Genomic DNA, 25,681 nt, shown 5'->3' on the forward strand with positions numbered 1-25,681 from the left:
GTAAAGATCCTAAAACTTCCTTATATAGGAGTTTTAGGTCAAATATGCAATATAATAGAAGGTGTTCTTAACAACAGCTTCAAAATAAAACAAAGGCAGATGTAGATTTTTAATTGGTAGTTTCATCTTTTGATCTTTTAAAAGCTAACAAAATACTAATAGGATGCAGTTTAATAGAGGTGATGTGTGGGGGGCTGAACTAATGAGGTCCAAGTATTCTGACCTGTTCAAAGGGTAGATTCAGAATTCCAGACAGAGGGGAGAAAGGAGAAAATCCCTTAGACCATTTTCCTAAAAATATTTTTTTTTAAAAAAACTTGGTTTTTATTAAGAGCTGGACTGTAAATGATATAAAGACAAATGTGATGTTAAGGACCTGATATGTAAAAATGTATCGAGAAGGGTTATAGTAAATATTTATGTGTTGGTACCTTCTTTTACTAAACCACAGGTTTTCAGAATTTCAGATTTTGAAGACCGAAATTTCAAATTTTCCGAAAAGAACTTCGAATGCTCTATGGATTTGTCCACTTTTTATTGTCAAGTAAGAATACTTTTTTAAAAAAAACAATAAAAGAGTACCAACCATCTAACTCTTACTATATGATTTCATAAAAGAAAGAAATGTTAACACCAAAAAAAAAAGAAAGGATGTAATCTCAGAGTAAAAGAGAACTTTGTAAAAATGAATACATGTAGCTTCAAGCAAGACTCTACGATGGTCTTCATTTTCACACTTTGCTCAGGGCCACTGCAAACTGCATCGAGGGGGGTTTGGGAACCTGTGACTGGCGCTGTAAGCATCTTGCAGGCAGGGGCTTGTCCACATACAGTGATACCGTCCCATCTCTTTTCATTCCATTGCCAAATATTTGTACATCCAATCCTATGTAAAACAGACATATGTTTTATGTTTTAGAGGGGCCATTCGTAAATTTCCCACAGTCCTCTGGAAAGAGTCCATATAGCCAGATCCACTTTAGAGATGATAATGGGAGAGCGTCTACTAGTGGTGATAAAGGTAACTGCAGGCTTTCAAAAATAAACATCTTTCTAGAATAGTTTCCAGGTATGAATTTTGGCTCAATGTAGTACTTCTAATACAGCTTATTAAAAACAAAGAAACAAACAAACAAACCCTGATTTTCAGTACATTTCTGAGTATGTGATTGCAGTAATCCTGCTCATTCATTCTTTCAGTGATTTTATCATCTACTGTATTCAAAAAGCATTTAAGACAACTTACAAAAATATATAATAAAACAGAATGAACTTTCAAGAAAGTAGGGTGGACATACGTTAAAAGGAACAATAGTATGAAGGCAAAAGTGAAATCAGTACCAAAATATTTGTCATGAGGTCTTCATATCTGTTAGTAATGGATCACATGTTTCCGTCACCATGGTTTTGCCCCCAGATTATGAAGTAGTATAAAAAGTATATCCAAAAAACCTGAATTGATATTCCAGGTCCACCAATTATTAGCAATGTGATCTCACTTTTCTCATGGAAAAATATCTTCCTGGCCAATATCTCACAGGGTTATTGTGAGTAATCAGGTAAAAACACAAATGGGAAAGCCTTTTGTAGGAGACAACTCTCAAAGCTGAGGATATCTCTCTTCACTTTCTAGCAGACAACGTGAAGAGAGAAATCTAAAACACAAACCCAGCTCTAGAGAAGCCCAGGCTTGTGGAATCTGTGTAACAAAATGAACAATACCCTCAACAATAAGCTGGGAGTAAGTACAACAGTGAGCTGCACAGTCGTTTTCTATATCTTCCCTTGTGTACAGGCTGATGCATCACTAAAGCCCCATGAGTAAAGGCAATTCAGCTATAATGCTATGGTCCAGGTATGCAGCTTCTGCCAGTCCAGCTTGGTCTGAAGATATTCTAGATTGTACATATCAGTTTCAGGGGATCACTATGGCAGAGTACAAAACGGGCTGCACCCTTTCGTTTCTCTTTGTATCCATGCCTGTGGCAATTTGGCTTCGCAGCCCCTCCTATGAACAGACAAAATCTATTTCCTTCCCCCTTGAAGGTCTTGCATGCTTCTGCTCAAAATCTGGGAACTCTAATCCTGTCATGTGAACAAGCCTGAGGTAGCCTGGTGGAGGATGAGAGATGCGTGGCCCATTTACCTTTTGTCACTCTGGTGGATAGCCATCAACTGACAGACATCTGGGTGAGGCTATTTGAGATCAACCGGCTTCTGGCCAATGGATGCATGAGTGAGCCCAGCCAAGATCAGCTATGTATGGCTCGGCTTTGCAGGACCGCCCCCGCTATCCCCAGCTTGAAAACAGTAATAAATCACTGTCATTTTAAGATCCTCTTTCATGCCTCAGACTGCATAAACTGTCAAGTTCAGGTGACTTTCTCCTTAACATCTCTTGGGTCAAGCTGCTCCTCTCCATCTGTCCTGGGGCCCCTCAGTTTATCATCTCTCACCTGGGCACCACAAACAGAGGCTCAGAGAGATGAAGGGATGGCTCAAAGTCACATGGCAAAATGCATGCAGCCAAATGTCACAACTCATATGTGACAGTCCCTCTGACATATGCTTCATAGCCACCACCAAATACTTAGTTGACACCCCACTTCATAGCCACCACCAAATACTTAGTTGGCGAAAGGAGCTAAGTCAGTTATTGGTACCATGAGGACTGGGTGAAAGAGCCAGCTTCCCCTTTGATTTCATGATCTTGGATAAGTATGTTAGTATTTCCAAACCTCATTTTGCCCATCCACTATAGGGATGATAATAACATCTACCAGGGTTGTTGCAAGGTTCAAAACGTTAGAACATCATGAATACTTGCTGTTGTGTTGACATACCGTAGATGCTTAATGAATGCTGAATGTATACATGAAGGGATGCACTACTGTCTAAGGCACGGACTTGAACTAAGAGCTGTGGCTCACCATGAGACACTACTATAGCAGGGTCAGTCAATTGGCAAATATTCATCGAGTGCCTACTATACGCCAAGATACTGGGACACAGCAATGAGCTAGAAAAGTTCCGTATTACTTTCTCAAGGATGGAAATTCTGATTTCCCCTCTTCAGTTAATGCCCATCTGAACTGCAAGAGTTCTTGCTGACCTTTCTAAAACTCCTCTGAGGAGCATTTTTAAAGGATTAAATGTCCACCTTCATTCAACAGACATTTATTAGGCACCTTGCTTGTTCCAGACACTCCAGTAGGTGCTGGAGATATAGTTAAAAATCAAAGGTAGTCAGAGCGACACAATTAGTATTAAGTTACTAAATGAAGTCACAACTAGTGAGGCTGCAGGAAATCGATCAGAGCTCACAGTGACATTTATTATAGCTCATAATCCTTCAGAAACAGTTGATTCATAACCTACCCCTACAGCAATGTAGAGCATGTGAATGGAGTACATTGTAGAAGGGAAATTAGATTATCTTATTCCCTAAAGAGTAATTAATTTATACAGTGGATTTGAGGAAATATTTTTACATTTAAACAGTATGGTGTTTAACTTATTTCACAGGTGGCATATAGGGGAAAAAGGGGCCCATTGAATAGAACCAAACTATGTTTAATTCACAAAGCAGAGATTAAAGTTTCGAAAGGTCTAGAAACATTCCATTGGTCAATTGGTTCCTGAAGTCAAATACCTTTTCAAAAGCCACATTCTATTTTTCGCTCATGGCTAGAAAATAAACTTTGTTGGGTCCTTGGCTTTAAAATCAACTAATCTCATCCATGTCCCTTCTTAAATGTCTTTCTAATAAGATCCCTACTTTCTATTCTCACATCTACCACCCTCAGCATTCCCCGCCTGGATTTTTGTAACAGCCTCTTTCAGATTTAATAAATACTGAGTACCTATGGGGTGTCAGGCACCGTACAAGTCTCTGGGTTAATGGCAAACACAAGTCACAATTCCTGTGCCCAGGAGGCTCAGAGTCCTCACTCACCAACTCTCCCCAGAACCCCCTGAGTCCGGTGTCCCCCTAGTGAAGCCATAGTGCATTTCCTGAAGCACACGTCTGCTGAGCTCAGGCCTCTCTGTGTAACCCTCAGCAGCTTCACCAAGTCCTGGGATAAAGTCACCCTCCTCGCGGGGCATCAAAGGCCTGTCAGGATAGGTGCCCTGCAGGGCTCTCCAGGTGCAGCCTTGTCATGCCCTCACAGGCATCTTCCACTCAGGCCAGAACAAAGCCCTGGCCTAGACCCAGCCCTGCAGACTCCCTTTCTTGGCATCATTTTCCTTTTCTGGAATGACTTCTCCCCCCAACCTCCTTCCTCCATGTCGCTTTGTCCTTCAAGAGTCAGCTTCTCTGGGGGAGCTTTCTCCCCTCCTAACACTACCTTTCAGACTTGAAAAACAATAAAAGGTACACAACTCTAAGATGATACTGAACATGACTTAGTATTTGATGACTCCGCAAGCCCTTTGAGACTCTGCCATGCTGCAAGGAGTGGCTCCTCATATTAAGTATCACATTAGCAGACATGACATACACCCAGCGCCGGCCTCCTGCCCCTCTCCCTGAGGCCAAGCCAGTGTCTTCGATTTCTTCATCCCAGAGTCAGCCCAGTGCCCAGTGCCAGGCATGAGTTGTATACTCTGTTAGTGGCTCCCATGTGACAGCTGCCACTGGGAGGGCAGATTTGAAGTAAAAAGGTAGAAACAATCTACAAGTACAGCACAAAGAAAATGGTTAAAATACCTGCTTCCCCCACACAGTTGATAGCTATTAACAATCAAGGTGTAAAGGACAATTCAATGTTATAGGAAAACTGCTCACTATATAATATAGTTATTATTCCCCAACTAGAAAGTCACATAATTAGCAAGTGCTGAGGATAAATAACTATAGACAAACACACTTTTGTAAATCGAAAATATTAACAGCAGTAAGCCTGTCATAGTGGGATTTTATTTTCTTTACAATTTCTCTAAATTTCTCTCTGCAGTCTCTCTCTCTGTGTCTGTCTCTCTGTCTCTCTGCTCTGTCTCTCTTTCTCTCAACAATGAACATACATTATTTTCATAATGAAAGACAAACGTCTTAGGAGGGAGAGCAGGTCAGGGTTGGCAGAGGCATGAAGTAAATGAAAAAACCCACTCATCATCTGAGATGCTGGAAGAAAGAAAATATAATTGATGGAGAAACTGCCAAGGCAGTCCCTGGATGCCAGGTCAGCTAATGAGAGAAGCTGTCTGTAGCCAACCCCAGCAGCTGAATCCCCCACGATCATGAAGGACAGATGGCCACACAGAGGTGCTATATTGCATAGTACAGAAAGATCAGCAGGCAGGGAAGAAAAGCTTGACTGTAGGTAAAAGCTGAAACTTTCTATGGATTCTAATGATCCTTAACAACTAAATTATAGGGTGGGGGTCAAGTCTCAATAGGCTGCTCTATCCCCTGCAGTGCTTAGAGGAGAATCCTGTGCACAATAGGTACTCAAAATATGTTCTAAGGGCTAACTACAGGCATTTTTTGAAAAGCATACCAGACATCTCGGGATTTGGTGAGGCGACCTTGCCTTAAGGCGATGGGAACATGGAAATCACATTTTGAAATATAAGCCCGGGGATCTCTTTTTTCCATTAAATAAAGAATTTCTTGGGATTTGCTAAACATTTCTGTTTTATTCAATACAGAAACTTTTAGGCAAAAGGATGCCAGAAACAAACCTGGAGCCTAAAGCCTAGGACAGGGTTTGTTTATTTGGGCACAGGAAACTAACACACGGCATTCTACCCCCCAGGGAAGCCCTTCCACTGAGACACGGTTAACTTGTAAGAATCCAAGATGTGTGCATGAGATCTTTGAGCTCAGAAGAGGTTTAAAAAGCAAAAAAAAAAAAAACAAAAAAAAAACCCCATGAGTTCTTTACCAGGTCTGGTTCCAACTTCAGGCACTTTTCACTTTGAATCTTCCTCAGAAAAGCCACAGAAGATAAAGTATCAATCAAGGGCCAACAACACATGTCCTGCTAATGCCATGGAAACACCCTTTAGGACACTTCAGGCTCAAAGGAGTTCTGGCTTCTCTCAGCCTTTAAGATGCAGCCTGTAGGTCCTGGTCCCCAAGCAGGCGGGGACCACGGACAATAGTGGAGGTTAAATGATCTGCAGAGGCACAGACACGTTGCACCACAGAGCAACTGCTAATGCGAAAATGACTAGGAACACCTCTGAGGGTAGTCTGGGAAACTGCCTGGAGCCACAGAAACCCAGAGACAACAGGCTGTCACAGCTGGAATGAATCTTCCCAGACAAGACACCAACCTCCTGACTTTCTAGACGAAGACGCTGCAGCTTCAGGAAGAAAAGGGACTTGCCCCATACCACACAGCCAGTAATGGAGGCCTAGGAGTAGACGCTTCACATGAACTCTGCTTGAGATCCTAGAGCCAAATATCCCCCATCTTTCCATCACCATGGTTTTGCCCCCAGATCATGAAGTAGTGTAAAAAATATATCTGAAAAATCTGGATTGATATTCCAGGTCCACCAATTACCAGCAATGTGATCTCACTTTTCTCATGGAAAAATATCTTCCTGGCGAATATCTCACAGGATTATTGTGAGTAATTAAGTAAAAACACAAATGGGAAAGCCTTTGGAAACCATAAATTATGCTTTTAAAATATGAGTAGCTGTACTTGATGCATAGTGTTCTTGCGCTACGATTACACTGGTTAAGATACTGCTTGGCATATAAGAAGTATTCAGCTGATGTTAGGTAGTATTACTATTTGTTCACATAAATAGTGCTACTGACTTCCTGAATCTTCTATCTTCTTTATTTTATTCCGCCAACTAACTTAGCTCAGTACCCCACCCCAAATGAATTAGCTTTATTTTTCAACCTATGAATCGCACATTTGATTATCTTTCCTTCTTTGCTTTGGCTGCAGGGAAGCTCAGAGTAAAATTTCTGACCCATCCCCAGCAGACCCTAATGGCATGGACTTTTGACACCAGTCTTATTTTTTGTACCCATGTTTCCCTTTGGTTCCATTCCCCCCACTTATTTGTTTTTTTGTACATTATACTCACTACATTTTAAAAGGTGGTTTTAAATTCTTTTTAGAATGAAGGCATCATAAATAAATAACTTTTGAGGGATGCTCCCTCAGCATTGTTGATTACTAGACAAAAGAAAGAAAACAAGAAAAATGGGGTCTGGGTCTGTAAGGTTTCTTCCTCCCTTCCTCCTTCTTTTCTTTCTCTTTCTTTCCTTCCTCCCTTCCTTCCTTCCCTCCCTTTAACTGTGACATCTGTCTTAACATTTTCCTTGAAACATGAAGCCAAATGGCAAGGAGAGACTCAGCCTGGGTCTGCACCCACACCCATGAATGTCAGAAGCAGAAACTTCATTTCTTCAGGCCTTCTGACCAGTGAAGAAAACAACCCACACTGTAGATTTCTGAGTGGCAGGCTCATTTTGGATGCTTCTAGCAATATATCTACTTTTATAAATTAAGACATATGGGATGTTATGACAAAAAATATTCAGAGAAGATGAAATACTTTTTCATTTTCTCCCTGTTTTTAAGTAATGCATGCCCATTAAAGAAAATTTGTCATATACTGTACTGTATAGACAAGCAGTAAAAAAAAAATCAATCAATACAAATCATGTACAGGAGGAAATATTTAAATATTAGCCTTAAAAGTAGAGAGAGAAAGGTAAGATTACAGCTATTAAAAGTTCTGGAGGTTGTTTCTGCTAGTACTTGCCTTCATTTATTTTCTCTGTTTTCTTTGTTAGGAAAAGGGTCCTGAGGCCTGACTCAGCTAAGCAGAATCTTGGGGCCAGTTTGGTCTTCAGGGACCGCATCACATTACCCAGGTGATGCAGGAGTCTCTTCTTTTACAGCACTGTGGGGAGGATGGATATTCTGTTTCTGGGGGTACTTTGGAGAATATACATTTTACTTCATTTGCAGTTCTCTGGTGACTCCCTGCAAACTTCATGCATGGGAAAGAATTCTATGGTTTTCCCATGCAGTCGGGACCTTCATGTGGAAACCAGGGAGCCCCGACAAAAAATCTTCTTTAGGTAAAACTAGAGAAGGGACAGAAACCTGGCAGGTGCTTGTGATTAGTCCCAACCATACCCTTTATTTCTCTTCTCTTATTTATTTCCCTTCTGCCTCAATTTCTTTGTCTATTTATTCTTATCCTATTTGTGTATGCCTTTGAAAGCCCCCTCAAATTCCTTTATTAATGTAGGGTGGGTACAAATAAATACAGAAACCAGTCACCCAGTGAAAACTAATACAAGGACACCACCTCTGACCACAAACTTCTCAAGACTCAAAAACTGGGTATTTTTACTCACAGTTATTTCAAAACTAGTTTGCATTTTTATTTGATTAAATCCCTGTAAAGAGAAAATACACACAGCATCCAAACCATGCACTGTTGTAGAATAACTGTGCCTTACGGGTACTTGAATTTACTATTGAATTTCAGCAAAAACATTCTGAAGCAAAACAAAATAAAATGGTTTACTCATTACTTTTTGTTACAGACAAGCTGTGACCTTATCAAGTTATTCCCCTCCCTGGACCTCAGATTTCCCGTAACTAAAATTGAGCTGTTTTGGGCCAGATGCACTTGAAGTGCCTTTCAAGTCTTTGGTTTGCTTCAATCCTAGGACCCCCTGGGAAGGCAGAGAAGCAAGTCCTTTACATAGTCATAAGGAGTTACTTCTATCTGTCATCATCACACTTGTGTTCTGAGCACCTCAGAAGCTGGCTTGGAGCGTCTAACCCTTAATGGCTCTTTTGCTTTTCTTCCCATGTCAATAAATTAGAGGATGTGTTTCCCCTTGTTACCATTCCCCTATAATTTATGTCCCGTGGTCTCAGAGGTTCATTCAGGGCCTAGGAAAATCTGCCTATTATTCCCTCCTCAAGCTCAATGTTTGTTTGCAATTAAACTTACAAGAGAGTCCCTGGAGCAGAAATCAGAGAGATGAGGTCTCTACCACCACTTCCAACGCAGCCTTTGAGGCTTAGCTCAAGCTCTGACTCCCCTGTGAAACTCCAGCCTGCTAAAGTCTCTCTAAGTCGTTTCAATGAATGTGCTCTCTGTACTCCATGTAATTAGCACCTTATTATGTACTTTGTGGAGTTCTAATTGCACTGTATGATTGAGTAGTTGGTTACTTGAGGGTGGACTAGCCTCCACGGACATGTGCGAGCAGCCTAGTCTAGCACGGGCTCTGGAATCACATCGACGGGTCTGAATCCTGGTTCTGTTCTTAGGACTGTGTGACATAGGCCATATTACATGGGCACAGCTGTGATGCATATATGATGACATCTGTCGTTTTTACCTGCCAAGTATCCCTTTTCTGGAAACACCTTGCTGATGTCACTTTGTGATCCAGGCAGGCTGAACCCACACCCCATTCCAGGAGTGTACTCAGGATATGAGCTGGCCAATCAGCAAATTTATCCCCATGGGCTCATGGACGAGCATGTGACCTAAGACAGCTCAATGAGCATTAGCTCTAGGAATGTGTGGGCACTGCAGCCATATCCTTTTATTCAAGACTCCAAAATCTAAAAGGATCAAAACCCCAAGGTTATTTTGGTGTGTGTAAGTGGTGTTGTTGCTATTGTTTTGGTGAGTTTGGTGTTCAGACTCATTTGGTAGCAAAACATGACTTAACTGATGTGACACTATTGATAACAGTCTTTATTAATCCCTCTTGGTATGAATATTCAAACTTTCTGTTCTGAATATATCCATGTATTTGACTAGAGACTTCTGGGGGTGTTACGTAACCTACAATATATGTACCCTAATACCCTTGTAATATCCAAAAAGAAAAAAAAAAATCCAAATTCTGAAACACATCTAGGCCCCAAAGGCTTTGGATAACAGAATGTGAACTTGTGCAGACTTCTGCATTTGCCCACGCTGTTCTCTCTGCCTGGAAAGTTTATCTTCTTCCTGCCCTCCCCGCCCCACCCCATCTTCTTCAATTGACAAAATCCTACTTATTCTCTATGCTCCAACCTAAATATCCTCTTCCTCTGTGAGGCATCCCTGACTTTCCTCAGCAGCATTAGCCATGCTGTCATTCGGGTTCTCACGACACTCGATCCATTCACATTGTGGCAGTTTTCACACTGCACCGTGGTCCTCTCTGTGTACACAGGTCCCTTTCACGGGGTTCCTAAAAGCAGTTTCTGGTACAATCCCTAAACTAAGCACAGTGGCAATAGGGCATCTGACTTCTATGACTTCCCGAAGGGAGAAAAACGAGTAGAAGTGTTACAGAATCATTGCAAGTACATATATCCAGTTCTGTAAATAGTGAAATGAAAGTCTTGGTTCTAATCTATTCTGTGAGGGTGCAAAACTATTTTCCATCAATACAGCAAAGTAAAAACTCAATGCACTTTAAAACTGGCAGACTGGTACATCAACCAAGATGACCGATGGAGAGTCCCCCTTCCTCCCCCACTAACAAGTAAGGGCTGCCTCAAGTGTGCAAGTCAGATTACACCTCTGGTGCACAGCAGGGCCTCAATACACACTGGCCACGTGGGATGAAGAGCTTATTCACACACTGGATACATTTATGGAAAATGTACTGGGTGCAATAACTAGGAAGAAGGGGGACCTGGATGGAGAGCAACCTTCTTGAGGCTGGACAAACCTGTATCTATTAAAGTCGTTGACAGACATACTCTGAAACACAGACATCAGAGGCTGTATAAGCACTAAGAATCAGGTTATTTGGACCTAATAAAAATGCATAGCCTTTTGTTTTTCCTTCTCCTCTTTATTGTCTTTCTACTTCAGTGTGCTTTCTTTATCAGGTATAAGAGCCAAAATGATTTAGTGTTATTTGGCTTAACCATTATAATAGTGTATCCAGTTTTGAGTCTTGGCTTAGAGTTCTATTAATCTTCAAAATGCTTCATAATTAGAGGATCTCCTTCATCTGACAACTCCAAATCACTTCCACATAGTTCTTTGTTTTCAACGGCATGTAGGATTTCAGTAGCCTTTGAATAGGTTTTCCAGAGTAGTGAAATAAGCCCGACAAGAAAAGAGAAATACCGCCTGTTCTCACTTATAACTGGGTGGAAAGAAAGGGGGGGGGAGAGAGGAGAGAGAGAGAGAGAGAGAGAGAGAGAGAGAGAGAGAGAGAGAGAGAGAGAGAGAGAGAGAGGGAGGGAGGGAGGGAGGGAGGGAGGGAGGGAGGGAGGGAAAAGACCTAAACAATTCCTTGAACTTTCAGAATACTAGAGATGGGGGTGAGTTTGGGGGGGATTTGGGGAGAGAAGGTTGGGTAAAAGGCATAAAGAAAAATCACGATTTTTGTAATAATAACATGCTTATAATAAATAATGTTAAAAAAAAAAAAAAAAAAAAAAAAGAAGACATGGCTCCAGGGTACTCATTGGGGCTTCACTACATGAGGCTCACCCTGAAGATCCCTTGAGTGGTTTTGCGAGTGGGTCCCCCAACAAGACTCTGCTGTGCCTCTAATCTCTGACAGCTGTCCTCATCAGTCATGACACAGCTTTTCGGCTGCAGCCTGACAGGGAGTGTCACCACGTGCGTGTTGCACACATACAGCATGCGCTGCACATAGGATGATGTGGGGATAGGAGACGGTTTCTCAGCCTCGGTGCTTACAGACTCACTGGGAGACCAGATGTTCATGGGGGAAACCATTAAGACAGTAACTGAGGTCAACCCAGATCCAAGGCTTGGCGTTATGGAATATGCCAAAGCAGAATGTGTTCCAAGACCAGAGATGGTGTGCATGGGTGACTCGGAGTGGGCAGGGAGCAGGAGCTGAGGTGAAATGCACGCAACATCACATCCAGGCCCCGGCAGCTTTCAGGTTCCTGCTTTTCTGCTACATTTCCAGGGGCAGGAAAGCTAGAAGGTGAGGTCAGGATCCCCAGATATAGGCCAACCACTTAGAATAGTGCCTGGCACACAGTAGGCTCTCCATAAATAGTACGTTGATTAATGACAGTGGAGGCCTGGCTCTGCCCTTTCCCCCACCTTCCAACAGACTTTGATGGTTGATACACAAATATAACCACCATGATAGCATAAGCACACTTGGGGAACAAACTGTATACAGCTGAGGTCTCCTACAAATAGCTCTGGACCTATTTAATGAATCTGGTTTAAATGTATCTGATTTAAAGCCACAAACACACTCTTTCAAATACCCCCAAGCTTTCACTCACCCAAAGGTCTCAGATGCCACAACTAGGCCTGTGAAGATTATGTTGCTTCTAGACCATTAACCCTCCAGCTCTGAGTTGAGCAACTTTGTGGTCCTGTGCAAACCACATAACCTCTAAGAGATTCATTTTCCTCATATGTAAAATTAGTGGGTTGGACTAGATTACCTTTAAGACTCCTTCTCAAGTAATGATTCCAGAGACTGGAATTTGGTATTTAACATCACTTTTTGGCTTTAGGGAAGAGAGAATTTTTTATCTGAGTCCCGGGTATATCCTTTTGCTGAGAAAATCACAGTGACCTCCCAGCCCCCTCCTTCACCTACTGGGATGGCTGTTTCAGCTTTAGGAATTCTATTTTTGCTCTTTCTCCTTTCTCAGCTGCTCACTCCTATCTTCCCATTTTAAAGCATCCCGGATATGCATTCTCTTCTCCTTTCTCAGCAGTCAGAGTCTTTGACTACATCAGACTTGATTAAGGAGCCACATTTTGGGTTCTTGACTTAAAACTCCTCCCGCGCCCCCAGGATCCTCTGTTCCTCTTTATATTCTTGTGGATGCCACCCCCAGCTCCATATTCATTCCCTTCATTCCTCTCACTTTATATTCTGCTTCAATTTGACAAACACCTCCCATAGCTTTACACAATTCCCTGGCCTAATGGAAGAATCCTCCATTAGGCTTCTGAGAGCAGATTATTTTCTAACAATGATGCCATCATCCACTGAGCATCTGCTCTGCACTACACACTTTATCAAACCGATCTCCTTAATCTTCACTAAAACTCTGTGATGTTGACATGCTCTCCTATTTTAAAAGGAAAAGACTGATGCTTAGGGAAGTTACTTAGGCTGCCTAAGCCAGAATGTGGAGGACCCGAGATCCAAGCTCCGGCCTGTGCATCTCAGAGCCCACGAGTTTTCTCCCACTTTTACTAAAGAAATTAACACTATTCAGGGTTTCATAATATACATCAGTAGTTTAGTGGTCACGCCTTGATTCAGAGAATTTTAAAGTTGGAACATATTTAAGAAATCATTTCATTTTAGTGACTTCTAGTAGAAATATCAGAACATGTCCACAAAGAAGAAAAGAATGATATAATTACATAAAAGAATGCAAAGTGTATCTTTAATGCTTCCATGGAACAAATTGATATATTTGGCCACACAGAAAGCCTCAATCCTATTTTTGAGGCTGAAATTGTATCACGTACAACATATCCCTAAGCCATCTTGCATGCTGTATCTTCCATTATGTACACTTGATGCTTTGTGTGTAAACCTTACACACAAAATAGCACTAAGTACGTAGTGTTGAATTTAATTCAGAGTTGCTATTTTGCCTTGGTGTGACGTAGAAATATGAAAAAAAATTGTAGATTGGCAGATTTCAGTACATACCACTATGTCTTTTACATCAATTATCATTTTGTTCCTTAAATATGCCTGGGTTGAAATTTCAGCATTTTTTCTATCGGTTCAAATTCAATTTTGAAGCTAAAGTAAATAAATTTATATAATATGCTGCATCAGCAAATAGGGTTTTTTCAGTAAAAAATATTATTTTTAAAGGAGAAATGCCTAATTGAATATGCATGCCAACAGCACAGTAAAAGAAAACAGGAAAGAAAAAACACACCCACTGTAACATTAGTTTTTTAGACTAAATAATATTTCCATTTATAAAATACGTGACTTTCTCTTAAGGCACCCAATAGTTTCCTGGCAAGTAATTTTCTCAAAAAGTGCAAATAAAATTTCGTTTGAGCCTCTCACGATATGCCAACCGCAATTTAATCACACTCCTCTAATGTAGCTGAGCTGCTTTATAACATTAGCTACACAAAAGGAAAGGAAAGTTAAAGGAAGGTGCTAAAGGTCATCCTTTGCATTTGTGTAGGTCTTTACAGTTTGCAAAGCACTTTCATTGACACTATCTTATTAATGTTCCAATAGGTCATTGAGAAGAATACTATTATTATCCCCATTTAATAGATGAGGAAACAGAGGTCTAGAAAAAGTATGTGCCCAGTAAAGATTTGTTGAGAGAACAAGGAAAAGAAAAGAAGGATGAAAATGTGTCTTACAAAGGATCAAGATGGCAGATTGAGCAAAGGTATTTGTTTTTCTCTTTCCTTCCCAGTATTCCATTCAAATAGCAGAAAAGATACACATGTTATAACAACTATAAAACAAGAAAGGACATGATCAGCAGATAAAAAATTGTGAGGAATTTCTGAGCATTTCAAAGTTTATGTTGGCAAGAAACCACAGCAGAAGAAACCAGAAAAACAGACTATTGCAGAGATGGAAAAATTCTAAAGTCAGAAACCACCGGTACAATGGGCAGGAGGGGGCCTGGAGCAAGAGTGTCATCAGCATTAAGGACAGAATGCCTAAGGAACTAAAGTCAGCCGTGTTGCATCCCCTCCGCAGGCAACAAGGCTGCTGGTGGAGACTGCAACATGTAGCCCTCAGATATTGATAGATAAAGCAGACAAACATCGGTAAAGATATAGAAAACTTGAACAGCTCAATCTACAACCTTGATTTAATCGACATATAAAAAGTCCCGGTAGGGCCGACCCCGTGGCGCACTCGGGAGAGTGCGGCGCTGGGAGCACAGCAGCGCTCCCGACGCGGGTTCGGATCCTATATAGGGATGGCCGGTGTACTCACTGGCTGAGCGCGGTCACAAAATAAATAAATAAATAAATAAATAAATCTTTAAAAAAAAAAAAAGTCCCGGTACCCAATTATCAAGAACGTTCATCAGAATGAACACTTTTTCTCAAGCACTCTTGGAATGTTTACAAAGACCATCCACGCCCTAAGTCATAAAGCAAGTCTCAACAAATCTCAATCAGTCAGCATCAAAGATACCACATTCTTTGACCACAATGTAATCAAGTTAGAAATCAACTTGGGATTTAAAAAAAAAAAAGCCAAAACCCTCCATACTTTTGAAAATATAATTAAATAATGCATGGGTTAGAGAAAATATCATAATGACCATTTAAAAAAAAATACTTCAAACTGAATAATAATGAAAATACTATGAGGGTTCTTCAGAAAGTTCTTGGAAAAATAGAATTAAAAGACAATAAGAATCTTTCTACGAATGTTTTGAAGTTCTCTTGCATATATCCAAACTTAAGGGAGGCAACAAACGTGGTATTTCAAGAAAAACTACTATATTTCATGCTTACATCAGAGCAGATGAAAGGCTGAAAATTAATAAACTAAACATAAACTTAAGAAGTTAATAAAGTTAAAGAAAAAAAAAAAAAGACTAAATAAATAAACCCAAAGAAAGTAAAAGAGAAAATAAGAACTTAACTGAATGGAATAGAAAACAAAGCTTCAATGCAGAGGACCAACAAAGCCAAAAGTTGATTTTTTTCATAAAGACTAATAAATTGACAGCCTTCTGGAAAGAATGGTCAAAAAAAAAAAGAGGCACACACGAACAATGTTAGAAAAGAAAGAAGGGGCTCTGTAGCATCCGATGATGCATCTCCAGATGCTGCAAATAATTAGAGAATATAATAAACACATTTATGTTAATAATCCGAAAAAAATTAGATAAAATGGATAAATTCCTAGACATTTAACTTCAAACATTTCCCAAGAATAAATAGAAAGCCTTGATTTTCCTATAACCATTAAATAAATCAAATCACAGTTTCAAATTTCCCCAACAGGGAAAAACACACTAGGTCTAGCAATTTTTTAGGTGATTTTCTAGGAGCAGATTATAATAAATTTACATAAAATCTTCCAGAAATTAGAAAATAAGGCAATACTTCCTAAATGAATTTATAAGATTGGTATTAGCCTTATAACAAAATCAGAAAGGACAGTGTAAGAAAGAAAAACTTACAGGCAACTCTCGAAAATAGATTTTAAAAAACGCTCCTAAAAAACAGTCATATGTTGTAAAATTAATTTAATAAAAACTGAAATTTATCATAACTAAGTTGGATTTATCCCTAGAATGCAAGGATGGTTTATCATTATAAAGTCTACTTCTGTCATTTATCACACTGACGGATTAAAGGAGGAAAACCAAATAATCATGTCAATAGACAGAGAAAACGTATTAGATAAAATTCAACACTATTCATGATTAAAAAATAAATCTCTCAGCAGACTAGGAACAGAAGAGGGTTTATCAAACTGATAAAGTATAAAATCAAGAACTTATTTGATTTTATACTTTATTTTTAATAGCAAAATGTTAGAAGCATTCTCTTTAAATCAGGAATGAAATAACATTGCCTCTATTCAATGTTTTACTAGTGGTCCTAGCCAATGCAAAGTTAAAAAATAAAAGGTACAAGAATTGGAAAAATAAAAAACCAAAATGGTTATCATTCACAGTTAACAAGATTATGTACTTAGAAATCACAAAAGTTCCTACATAAAATTGATTTAAACTAATAAGAGGTTAGCAATTTGCCTGGATGTAAGACAATTTACATTTCTAAGCATTAGCGACAGAAAAATTAATTTAAAAAATATAATTTACAATAAGAAAGGTAGTTAGAAATAATCTAAAATAAAAATGTGTAAGACCTTTACGTAGAAAATCACAAAACTTTGCTGAAAAACTTCAAAGAAGACCTAAGTAAATGTAAAGCTTTTACTATGTTTATGGATAGAATGGCTCAATATTATAATGACGTTGGTATTCTGATATTGTTGTGTAGATTCAATACAATTGTGATAAAAATTCCTAAAGGACTTTTCAAGGAAAATTGAGATAACTTCAAATCTCATAAGGAAGAGCAAATGTCTAAAAATAGCTAAGATACTCCCAAAGAATAAGGTGAAGAGACTTGCCCTACACAGATTGAAATTTATTATAGAGCTGTAGTAATTGAGACAGTGCAGAGATAGACAAATAACCACTGGAGCAAATACAGAGGCCAGAAAATGACACACATAGATATGGAACCTTGATATTGAACAGAAAAGGCACTGTACATTTGGTGAAAGGAAAAAACTATTCAATAAAAATGGTCCTGCAACAACTGATTACTAATATGGGGAAAAAATGAAACTAGACCCCTTATTCATACTATACAGAAAAATCGATTATAAGTGTACTAAAAACTTAAATGTGAAATGAAAAACTTCAGTAATTTTAGAAAACAACGTAGGTGAATATCTGTATAATCTTGGGATCGATAATTTCTTGAACCAGAAATAGGAAGTGTTAACATTAAGAAATAAAACTGAACAATTCAGGACTTCTGTTTAAAATCGAGGACTTCTGTTTAGTGAAGGACTCTATAAAATAATTCTAAATACAAGTCACAACCTGGAGAAAATATTGTATGGAATAACAAGCAAGGGATTCATATTCAAAATATATCAATCAATAGCGAAAAAGCAAAGAATCAAACTTAAAACCAGGAAATAGACGTAAACAGGCATTTTGTGGAAGAAGAAACATGAATGGTCTGTACACATATAAAAATCATACTATAGCAATAGTTAATAATCACAGAAATGTCAATTAACACACACTGATATTATTTTATACCTACTATGTTAGTAAGAATTAACCTGTCAGAAAATGCCAAATAAAGGAAAGGAGATAAATCATTGAGAACTTTTACGCACAGCTAGTGGAAAGGAAAACATATACAACTGCTGTAGAAATCAATTTGACATCTTGTAGAGTCAAATACATAATCTGCGAGTCAGCAATTCAACTCCTAGGTACACCCTAAAGGAATCCTTGTACATATATGTCAGGAGACATGTTCCAAAATGTATATAGCAGCATTGTTTTTAATAGGAAAAAAAAACCTGGAAAGAACTCAAATATCTATCAATAGGAAAAAGATGATATGTTCACATAGTAGGATACTACATGGCAGTGAAAACGAATGAACCGTAACCATAGCATATGCATCATCATGCTGAATTAAAAAAAAAAAGATGTCATGTTTATACAACTCAAACCAGACAAAACCAAGTAATATATTTTTTAGAGATACATACATATGTGATAATATTATAAAGAAAAGCAAAGTGAGTGATAACCATAAAATTCAAGATTACGCTGTCTCTGGGAGAGAAAAGGGAGGAGGAGGTGAGAGGGGAGTAATAGAGAGTACTGGAAATGTTTGATTTCTTTAGTTGGGTGGTGGGTTCATAGATGATTGTTTTATTATTCTGCTTCATAGCTAGCTTATATATTCTCCTATGTGTGTGTATATATATAATATTTCATCTTTTTTTAAGAAATAAAATAAATGGTAAAAAAGGTACTATATGGCCCTTCCTCCACAAAAGGGCTATACATGGTTTTACGATTAAGTTCAACAGACCTTCAAAAAAAAAGCCAATTCCTCTGCCGTTTAAACTGTTTCAAAGCATACAAAAAAAATGAAAGACTTTTGAATTGATTTTTACAAAACTTTCAAAACCCTGGTCTAGCACAATAAAAAACAGCCAGGAGCAAATAATACTTGTTTAAAAGAAGAAAAAATTAAAACTAAAATGTTCATAAACCAAATCCAGTAGCAAATTTAATGAGTAAATCACCATGATTGAGATGTTAATCCCAAGAACACAAAGGCAGTGCAACATTAGAAATCTAGACTATAGTTTACTACATAAGTACATTAAAGGAGAAAACTCATATGAGCATTTTGATGAAGGCAAACAACGTTTGGTAAAATTCAACAACCATTCCTGATAAAAACTTAGAAAGGAGCTCACAACTGGATAAAATTTATCCACCTAAAACATCTGGAGCAGGCACCACACTTAGTAATGAAATAATTAGAAGTTTTAGTATGGAAGAAGACAAGGATGTTGACTTTCATTGCTCTGATCCAACACTGTCTTCTGGAAGTCCTAGCAATTGCAATAAGACCAGAGGTAGAAACAAGAGGCACAGATATCAGAAAAGAAGAGAAAACCTGCCATGATTTGCAAGTCGTAGGCATACACACACACAAAAAGTCATAGAAAGGTATACACAACTGCACACATCCTTACGTTTATAAATGTATTGGAATGGTTCTAGAGGGACAGGTGCCAAATTGTTAACAATGGTTTCATCTGGGAATGGAGGAAGGATTGGGGAGAGAGTGCAGGTAAAAAGGAGAATTTTAAGTTTTATTCTTTGTATTTGTTTATTGCTTGAATTTGTTTTTACGACAACAGCTTTCATAATTACAAAAAAAAGAAAATCAAAATGTCAAAAGTCATATGGCCAGAAGCGGTAGATCCAAGGCTCAAACTCAGGTCTTGCATTATCAAGTTAGTTCCGCATAGTTGGTTTTTTATTTTAGAAGTCATAGACAGAGGTGGAGCCTCTGAGAACTGTGCACCAAGAATCAGTCATTAAGGTCATTACATTGATCTTTCATTTCTATTTGCCACAAATAACACTCTAGAAATCAACAGTGAAAACTAGCTTTTTACAAAGGCTGTCACTTCTTACAAAGCAACTCTATGTTCATTATTTAATTTGATCTACTCCTTATGAAATAATTTCAATAATCCATGAACAACAAGTGTCCAGCAATGGTGACCTAAATGACATACCATAAAAAAAGATAATCTTAAGATTGTAGATATGGAATTTCTGGAACTTTCAAAGGCACACAGAAAACCTCCAACTCTCAGATCCAGCTGACACACAAATCTCCTGCCACATCCCCTCACGATGTATGCTTCTGTAATCTGAACTATGCATTGTTTCTGGAACATGCTGTGTCCTTTCTTATTTCTGGGGCTATATAGATGTTTTCCCTCTGCCTGGAATGTCCTCCCTCCCTCTCTTTCCACTTAAAATGTTTACCCATCCAACAGAAAAAAGTTAACATAGCAGATCTGACTGCTCTCCTTTAAAAAATCTGCTTGCAAGATTGTCCCTGGGCTGGCATCTGGGAACCTGGATTTGGGGAGGGTTCCCACCATTGCCAGAACTGGTAAGAGTGGCTCACTGTGCCTACACTATACACACGATATGGCTTGTGCTGACCACCAGCTTTCCTTCCGGGAATCTGGAATTTTGGTACATGGCAGGCAGAGGTTGCCTCTGCAGTCACTCCAGTAAAGACCCTAGCCCCTCAGTCTCTAACAAGCTTTCTTGGTTGGCAACATTTCACACATGTTGTCATAACTCATTGAGAGGGGAATTAAGGACATCCTGTGTGCTCCCCTAGGCGAAGAGCCTTGGAAGCTTCCATGTGGTTTCCCCCAGACTTCACCCCACGAGCCTTTTCCCTGTGTTGATTTTGCTCCATATCCTTTCACTGTAATAAACCATAGCTGTGAGTGCTAGTATATGCCAACTCACTGAATCACTGCAAATCATTGTCCCGAAGATTGCCCAACACACAAGCCCTCTAGTCTCAGTTCAAATAATGACATTGCCAATGCAGTTCTTCCTCACTTTCTCAGGCACACTTCCTTGCTCCTTTGCCTCTGCTCTTGCAATTAAAGAGAGTTTCATATTGCATGATCATTAGCTGTGTGCATTTTGGGCCTTTTTTAGAGGATAAGCTCATCAAAGACATAGACCCTGTATTTTTACCTTTTTTCAGCACAGGGGTGGCACACCCTGGCAGCACTTGCAGCAGTAATTGTAGTAATAGTTAAAAATGGCTGTTTACTATGTGCTTGACACACCAAGCTAAGAGCACTACCCATATTGTTGCATTTAATCCTTCTAATCACCCCTTAATGTAGCTACTGATATTATCCTCATTTTAAAAATGAAAACATAGAGGGGCCATAAGTCGGTGTTAAATGAGTGAATGAACCACCTAAAGAACATCATTTTAGTCCTCAGGGAACCGCTGAGCTGTGCTTTATCATCACGCCTATCAGCTCAAGTACATTCACCTGAGCATGTGCTGTGTATGCACTATGGCTAGCACGTCATCTATTTTTACCGCTTACTTTATTTATTACTAAGTGATCTATGATTACATCACTTATTTTATTTTTTACTAGATAAGGTATGTTTACTATACATAACTCGAAAGGTACCAAAGGTGTACAGTGAAACATAACTCTCTCACCGGCCCACCTCCCCAAGCCACCCTATTTCCTTCCCATCTTCTTTCATGTCCTTCCAGAGAGGATGGACAAATATGTTAACACATTTTATGCTATGGTAGCATTTTATCCACACTGCTTTGCAACTTGCTTTTCTTACCTAACAACATATCCTGGAGGTCATTTCATATCAGTACACATAAGGGTACTTCAAAAAGTATGTGGGAAAAATAGAATTAAAAGATAATATGAATCTTTCCATGAACTTTTTGTAGTACCCTCATTTAGAGCTACCTCATTTTTTTAAACACTTGGATAGTGTCCCTTATCATTAGGACATTGAGTTGGAAACAGTTTAATTTTGACAAATGGTTCGTACAGTATTTTGTACACTCAGAGGAGAAGTATATGATCAAGCCTTAGAAATGAAAAAGCTGGGTCAAAAGGATATTTATGATTTATTTATTTTTAATTTTCAAAATTGAGATATAATCCACATATCATCAGAGTTGCTCTTTTAAAGGATATGATACCAGTTTGGGGTATAGTCACAAATTGCGCAACCATCATCACCATCTAGTTCCAAAACATTTTCTTCACCGTAAAAGGAAACCCCGCACTCATTAGCAGCCAAGATATTTTTTCAGTTTTAATAGTTTTTTTCGTATTGCTCCATCAAGATGAAAATAAACAACTTTTTGACCCACTTCTAGGAACTTATTTCACCACAATATATGGAATCTAATAGGTTTCTAGTTGCATCTCCTTCCCCCTCCCTACATATAACAGTATCTCATTGCTCTCATTTGAGAAGGTAAGTCCAAGTTAAGGGAAGAAAATGCAAGCCCCCCACTCCGATCATGCTCCTGCATCCTGTACAGAAACTGGATCCTGGCATACTCCCCACACTGACCATGCATACAAAGTCCAGCCTGACTTTAAAACACCTTTACAGTCTTTTAGGGGATGTATCCAATCTGTACAAGTATACACAGTCGCTACCTTAACCTTGACAAGGGCAACGCCATTCTAGTGACCTCAGTGTTCTCAGTTTAATGCTTCAGCAACCAGAAAATGAAAAAAGGAGCCATTCTCTCTCTGTGTCTGTTCTCAAATCCATGCACTGACTATAGCAGGTTGTTCCGTCCTGGAATGACAGTCACTGGTGCCGACAGTGCCAGCTACAGGACTCCAAACAAGGCTTGCTTTGCAGCACACCCCTGCTCCCTCCACCTGCCAGCCTCTGCTTAACTGGGAAGACCTCACGGCCTAGAAAACCGACTCTGTGAACTGCTACCCTGAGTTTGCAGCCTGGCATTCAGCGCATGCTGAGAACATAGCCAGCCAAGCACCTTAAGGTGGACTATGCTTTCTTCCTCTTTCTTCCTTTCCCTCATGTGTTTTTAGGAACATCCAAAGGGAAAATAATTAAAACCTGCAAGAAGATCGGCTGGCAGAGAAAAAGAAAACCTTGGTGACTTAGGGACGACGCCACATGTTTATGGGTAAGTTTTGTAAGTAACACGGCAATAAAAAAGAGGCTCTTATAAATAAATGCCACATTCTTCAAAGCTCTATATAAACTACATTCTTTTTAAGGACGGAGGGGGGCTACTCATACTCATGTTCCTTCCTCAGCATTTCATTTCCAGCAAGAGGAAAGGAATCCTAATTGTACAATTTCCTAAGCACACAGGAGTCATGGAGCCAATGGCACAGAAACACACACACACACACACACACACACACACACACACGCATTGAGGGAAAGAAAGCAAGCAAGAAAGAAAAGAGGAAAAGGCACAGGAGGATCTTTATTTAGCACAGCAGACTAGAATGAAGGGGCAGAAGGGCAGGATTCTCACCAGCTGACTGGGCTTTCTGGCTATTCATATTAAACACATGCACGTTAACTCAAAAGACAGAAGTTCTGCCTTTCTCTCCCGAGTGCTGAATGCTATCTGAACAGCATCAAGATTTGGGCAAGCCTGTGTAATCCCCTTTCATTTTTCATGTGCTTTGCTGATTGCAAGGTGAAGCAGAGCTGTTCACCTCTCCGCATTTGACACAAGTCTCAGGGCACATGCATTGCAGAGTGGCCTTCCCCAGAAGTCAGCTGCATGCAGGTAACTGAAGCCTGCCCTTCTCCTTGCTGTTAATAAGAGTAATTGGCACGCCACTGAGGGGCTGCTGGAGCGCTGTGATTTGCTCGGTATGGGGGTCTCCCCAGACCAGATGTGCAGGCAGCGGTGATAGAAATATTTTCCATATGAGCTCTCCTCTAGCCTGCTTAAGTGCTTCAGGCTGAGTTAGGCTGGCCCATTTGTCATTACTCTACACAGTAAAAAATCAACAGGGAAGTTGCAAACTTCAGATACAACTAGAGGGCAATGGTCTGCTCTCAGCTTCCAGCATCATGAACCCATTCAGTTCCTCCGGCTCCCATTCAAGAGCTGGATCCCCCCAGAGGCCCAGAAAATATCTGCAGAGCAGAAGACATGGGTAACGAATAGGTGAAAAGCCTACAACAAATGACCCGTTGCTGCACATCTCTGAGCTACACATCTGTTTTGAACAGAGCAACAAGCCTGCTGGAACCACAGTGACCTTTGCAGCCAAGGGTTTGTGGGTAACTCACTTCCACTCTTCTTAGAAAAGGGAAAGTAATTACATTAGGCTTTCAGAGTCTGCTTGGTCCCTGACAAGGCTAACAAAAGGCAACGCTGTGAAGTGGCCTCATGGCCTTTTTAGGAGATACATTTTCATTTGGCTTTTCAAAGAGGAAGATGGATTCAGGAGAAAGGCTGTCCTTTCATGACTCAGGCCTCGGCCTCTCAGACTCTCCATCAGGGTAAGGGGTGAAGGAGTGGAGGAGGTAATTTGCTGCAGGCTTATTTGCAGGTGAGGGTGGACACAGCAAAGTGCTTCCCTCTCTGTGCTGAATGATCATCCCTTCCAGTCTCTTTGCCTGCATCAAAAGCTGGCTCCTAGAGGCATCAATGATGTTCGAAAATGTATCCAGTAAACATAAGAGCTAAACCAATAAGAATAAATCATCGTCACGGGCCTTAAAACATGCTTCCTTTCTATGGAAAGTCTGGGCACACTCCTAGCCCTGCTGTATATCACTACCCCTCTTCAAACCTATGACAGAAAGTTAAGCACAGATTTTTCCAAGCACATCTAAGCAAAAAAGGAGAAAAATGTGGTGCAGAAGCAAGAAAGGAAAGCAATTCCTCTAGTATGCATATTCTCTCTGCAGCACTGGAGAAACATTCTCAAAAGGTAACAGTCCCCATCGGAATCTGACATGCACTTTTTTTTTTTTCCTGCAGCGACAGGAGAAACATGCATGCTCCAGGCATCTGTCACCAAGGCCATGCCAACTCCCCATTGTGGCAACTGTATGGACAGGCTCAGAATGAGATTTTAGAAATTACAAAATTCTTCAAGAAGAAAAGAAGTCTTAATAATAATAAAAGGCAAGACAAGCCTAAAAAGGTAATATAAAGCATTACTCTTTGCACACCATAAAAACCCATTCCCTGATCCCTCTTGGTAGATAGAAGAGGAAATATAATGCTGACAAAAATACAACCTCTGACAAGATATTTTATTTGGCTTACCTCTCCCCCAGGTCTTGCTAACATTGCTGTTTGAACGTGGAGCAATGTTAATATCAGGTAGCTGACAAACATTATTACCCAAAGTTAGAACTACCCTAGAGGAGAACTCCGTCTGCCAAGTGCTAACAGCTAGCAGATGCACTTGTGTCTCGGGATTCCAGCCCTGGAGTTCGCTAGGCACCGCGCTGGTTTCCTCGGCTCTCCCTCACTGTACTACCCGGCGCTCCGAGCTCAGCCTCTGCTCTGAAGAAAACTGGTAAGCTGATCTCTTCATGTAATAACTTCTCCCGGCTGGGGGAGGGGACAGGAGCCAGCTGGGAGCTGGGGGGCTGCCTTTAACAGAAAGCAGAAAGGGGAGGGACAGAAATGATCAATGTAGAGTTGTGCATCTGGTCTCATTCACGAAAAGGGCTCCAAGGTAAGCACTCCACACACAGGGCGACGGCCCCTGCCTCATCAACTGTGGCAGGATGAACTCCAGGCTGGAAGCTGGGAGACCTGGAGGCTTCCTAGTCCAGGGTCTGGGTCTGACAAGCTGTGTGTGCCTGGACAGGTTGCCAGCCCTCTCTGGGCTACAGTTTATTTCCTCACTGGTACAAAAAAGGGTTAGGTAGATGATCTCTGAGTTCCCTTTTAGTTCTGATTTGATGATTGCAGAAATCTAGGCAAAGGCTGTATTATCAAGGGCAGCCTCAAAAGTGAAAACAGTCGCAAAGGTGCTGTGTGTTTATGCCCCAATCATATGGACATGAATGGATGGGAACCAGGGATGCCACTATATCCC

General features: G+C 40.0%; 1 protein-coding gene across 1 annotated transcript in view; it reads right to left on the minus strand.

Moving 5' to 3' along the window:
* THSD4 (thrombospondin type 1 domain containing 4) overlaps window positions 1-24,969 on the minus strand; it is a 195,605-nt gene extending 170,636 nt beyond the window's left edge. The window contains exon 1 of the mRNA XM_063089730.1: window positions 24,898-24,969. Coding sequence (XP_062945800.1) covers window positions 24,898-24,969 — 72 coding nt within the window. The remainder of the gene's footprint in view (window positions 1-24,897) is intronic.
* Between the last annotated feature and the right edge of the window lie 712 nt (window positions 24,970-25,681).

Source organism: Cynocephalus volans, chromosome 3 (assembly GCF_027409185.1).
Source record: "Cynocephalus volans isolate mCynVol1 chromosome 3, mCynVol1.pri, whole genome shotgun sequence".
NCBI classification, from domain to species: Eukaryota; Metazoa; Chordata; class Mammalia; order Dermoptera; family Cynocephalidae; genus Cynocephalus; species Cynocephalus volans.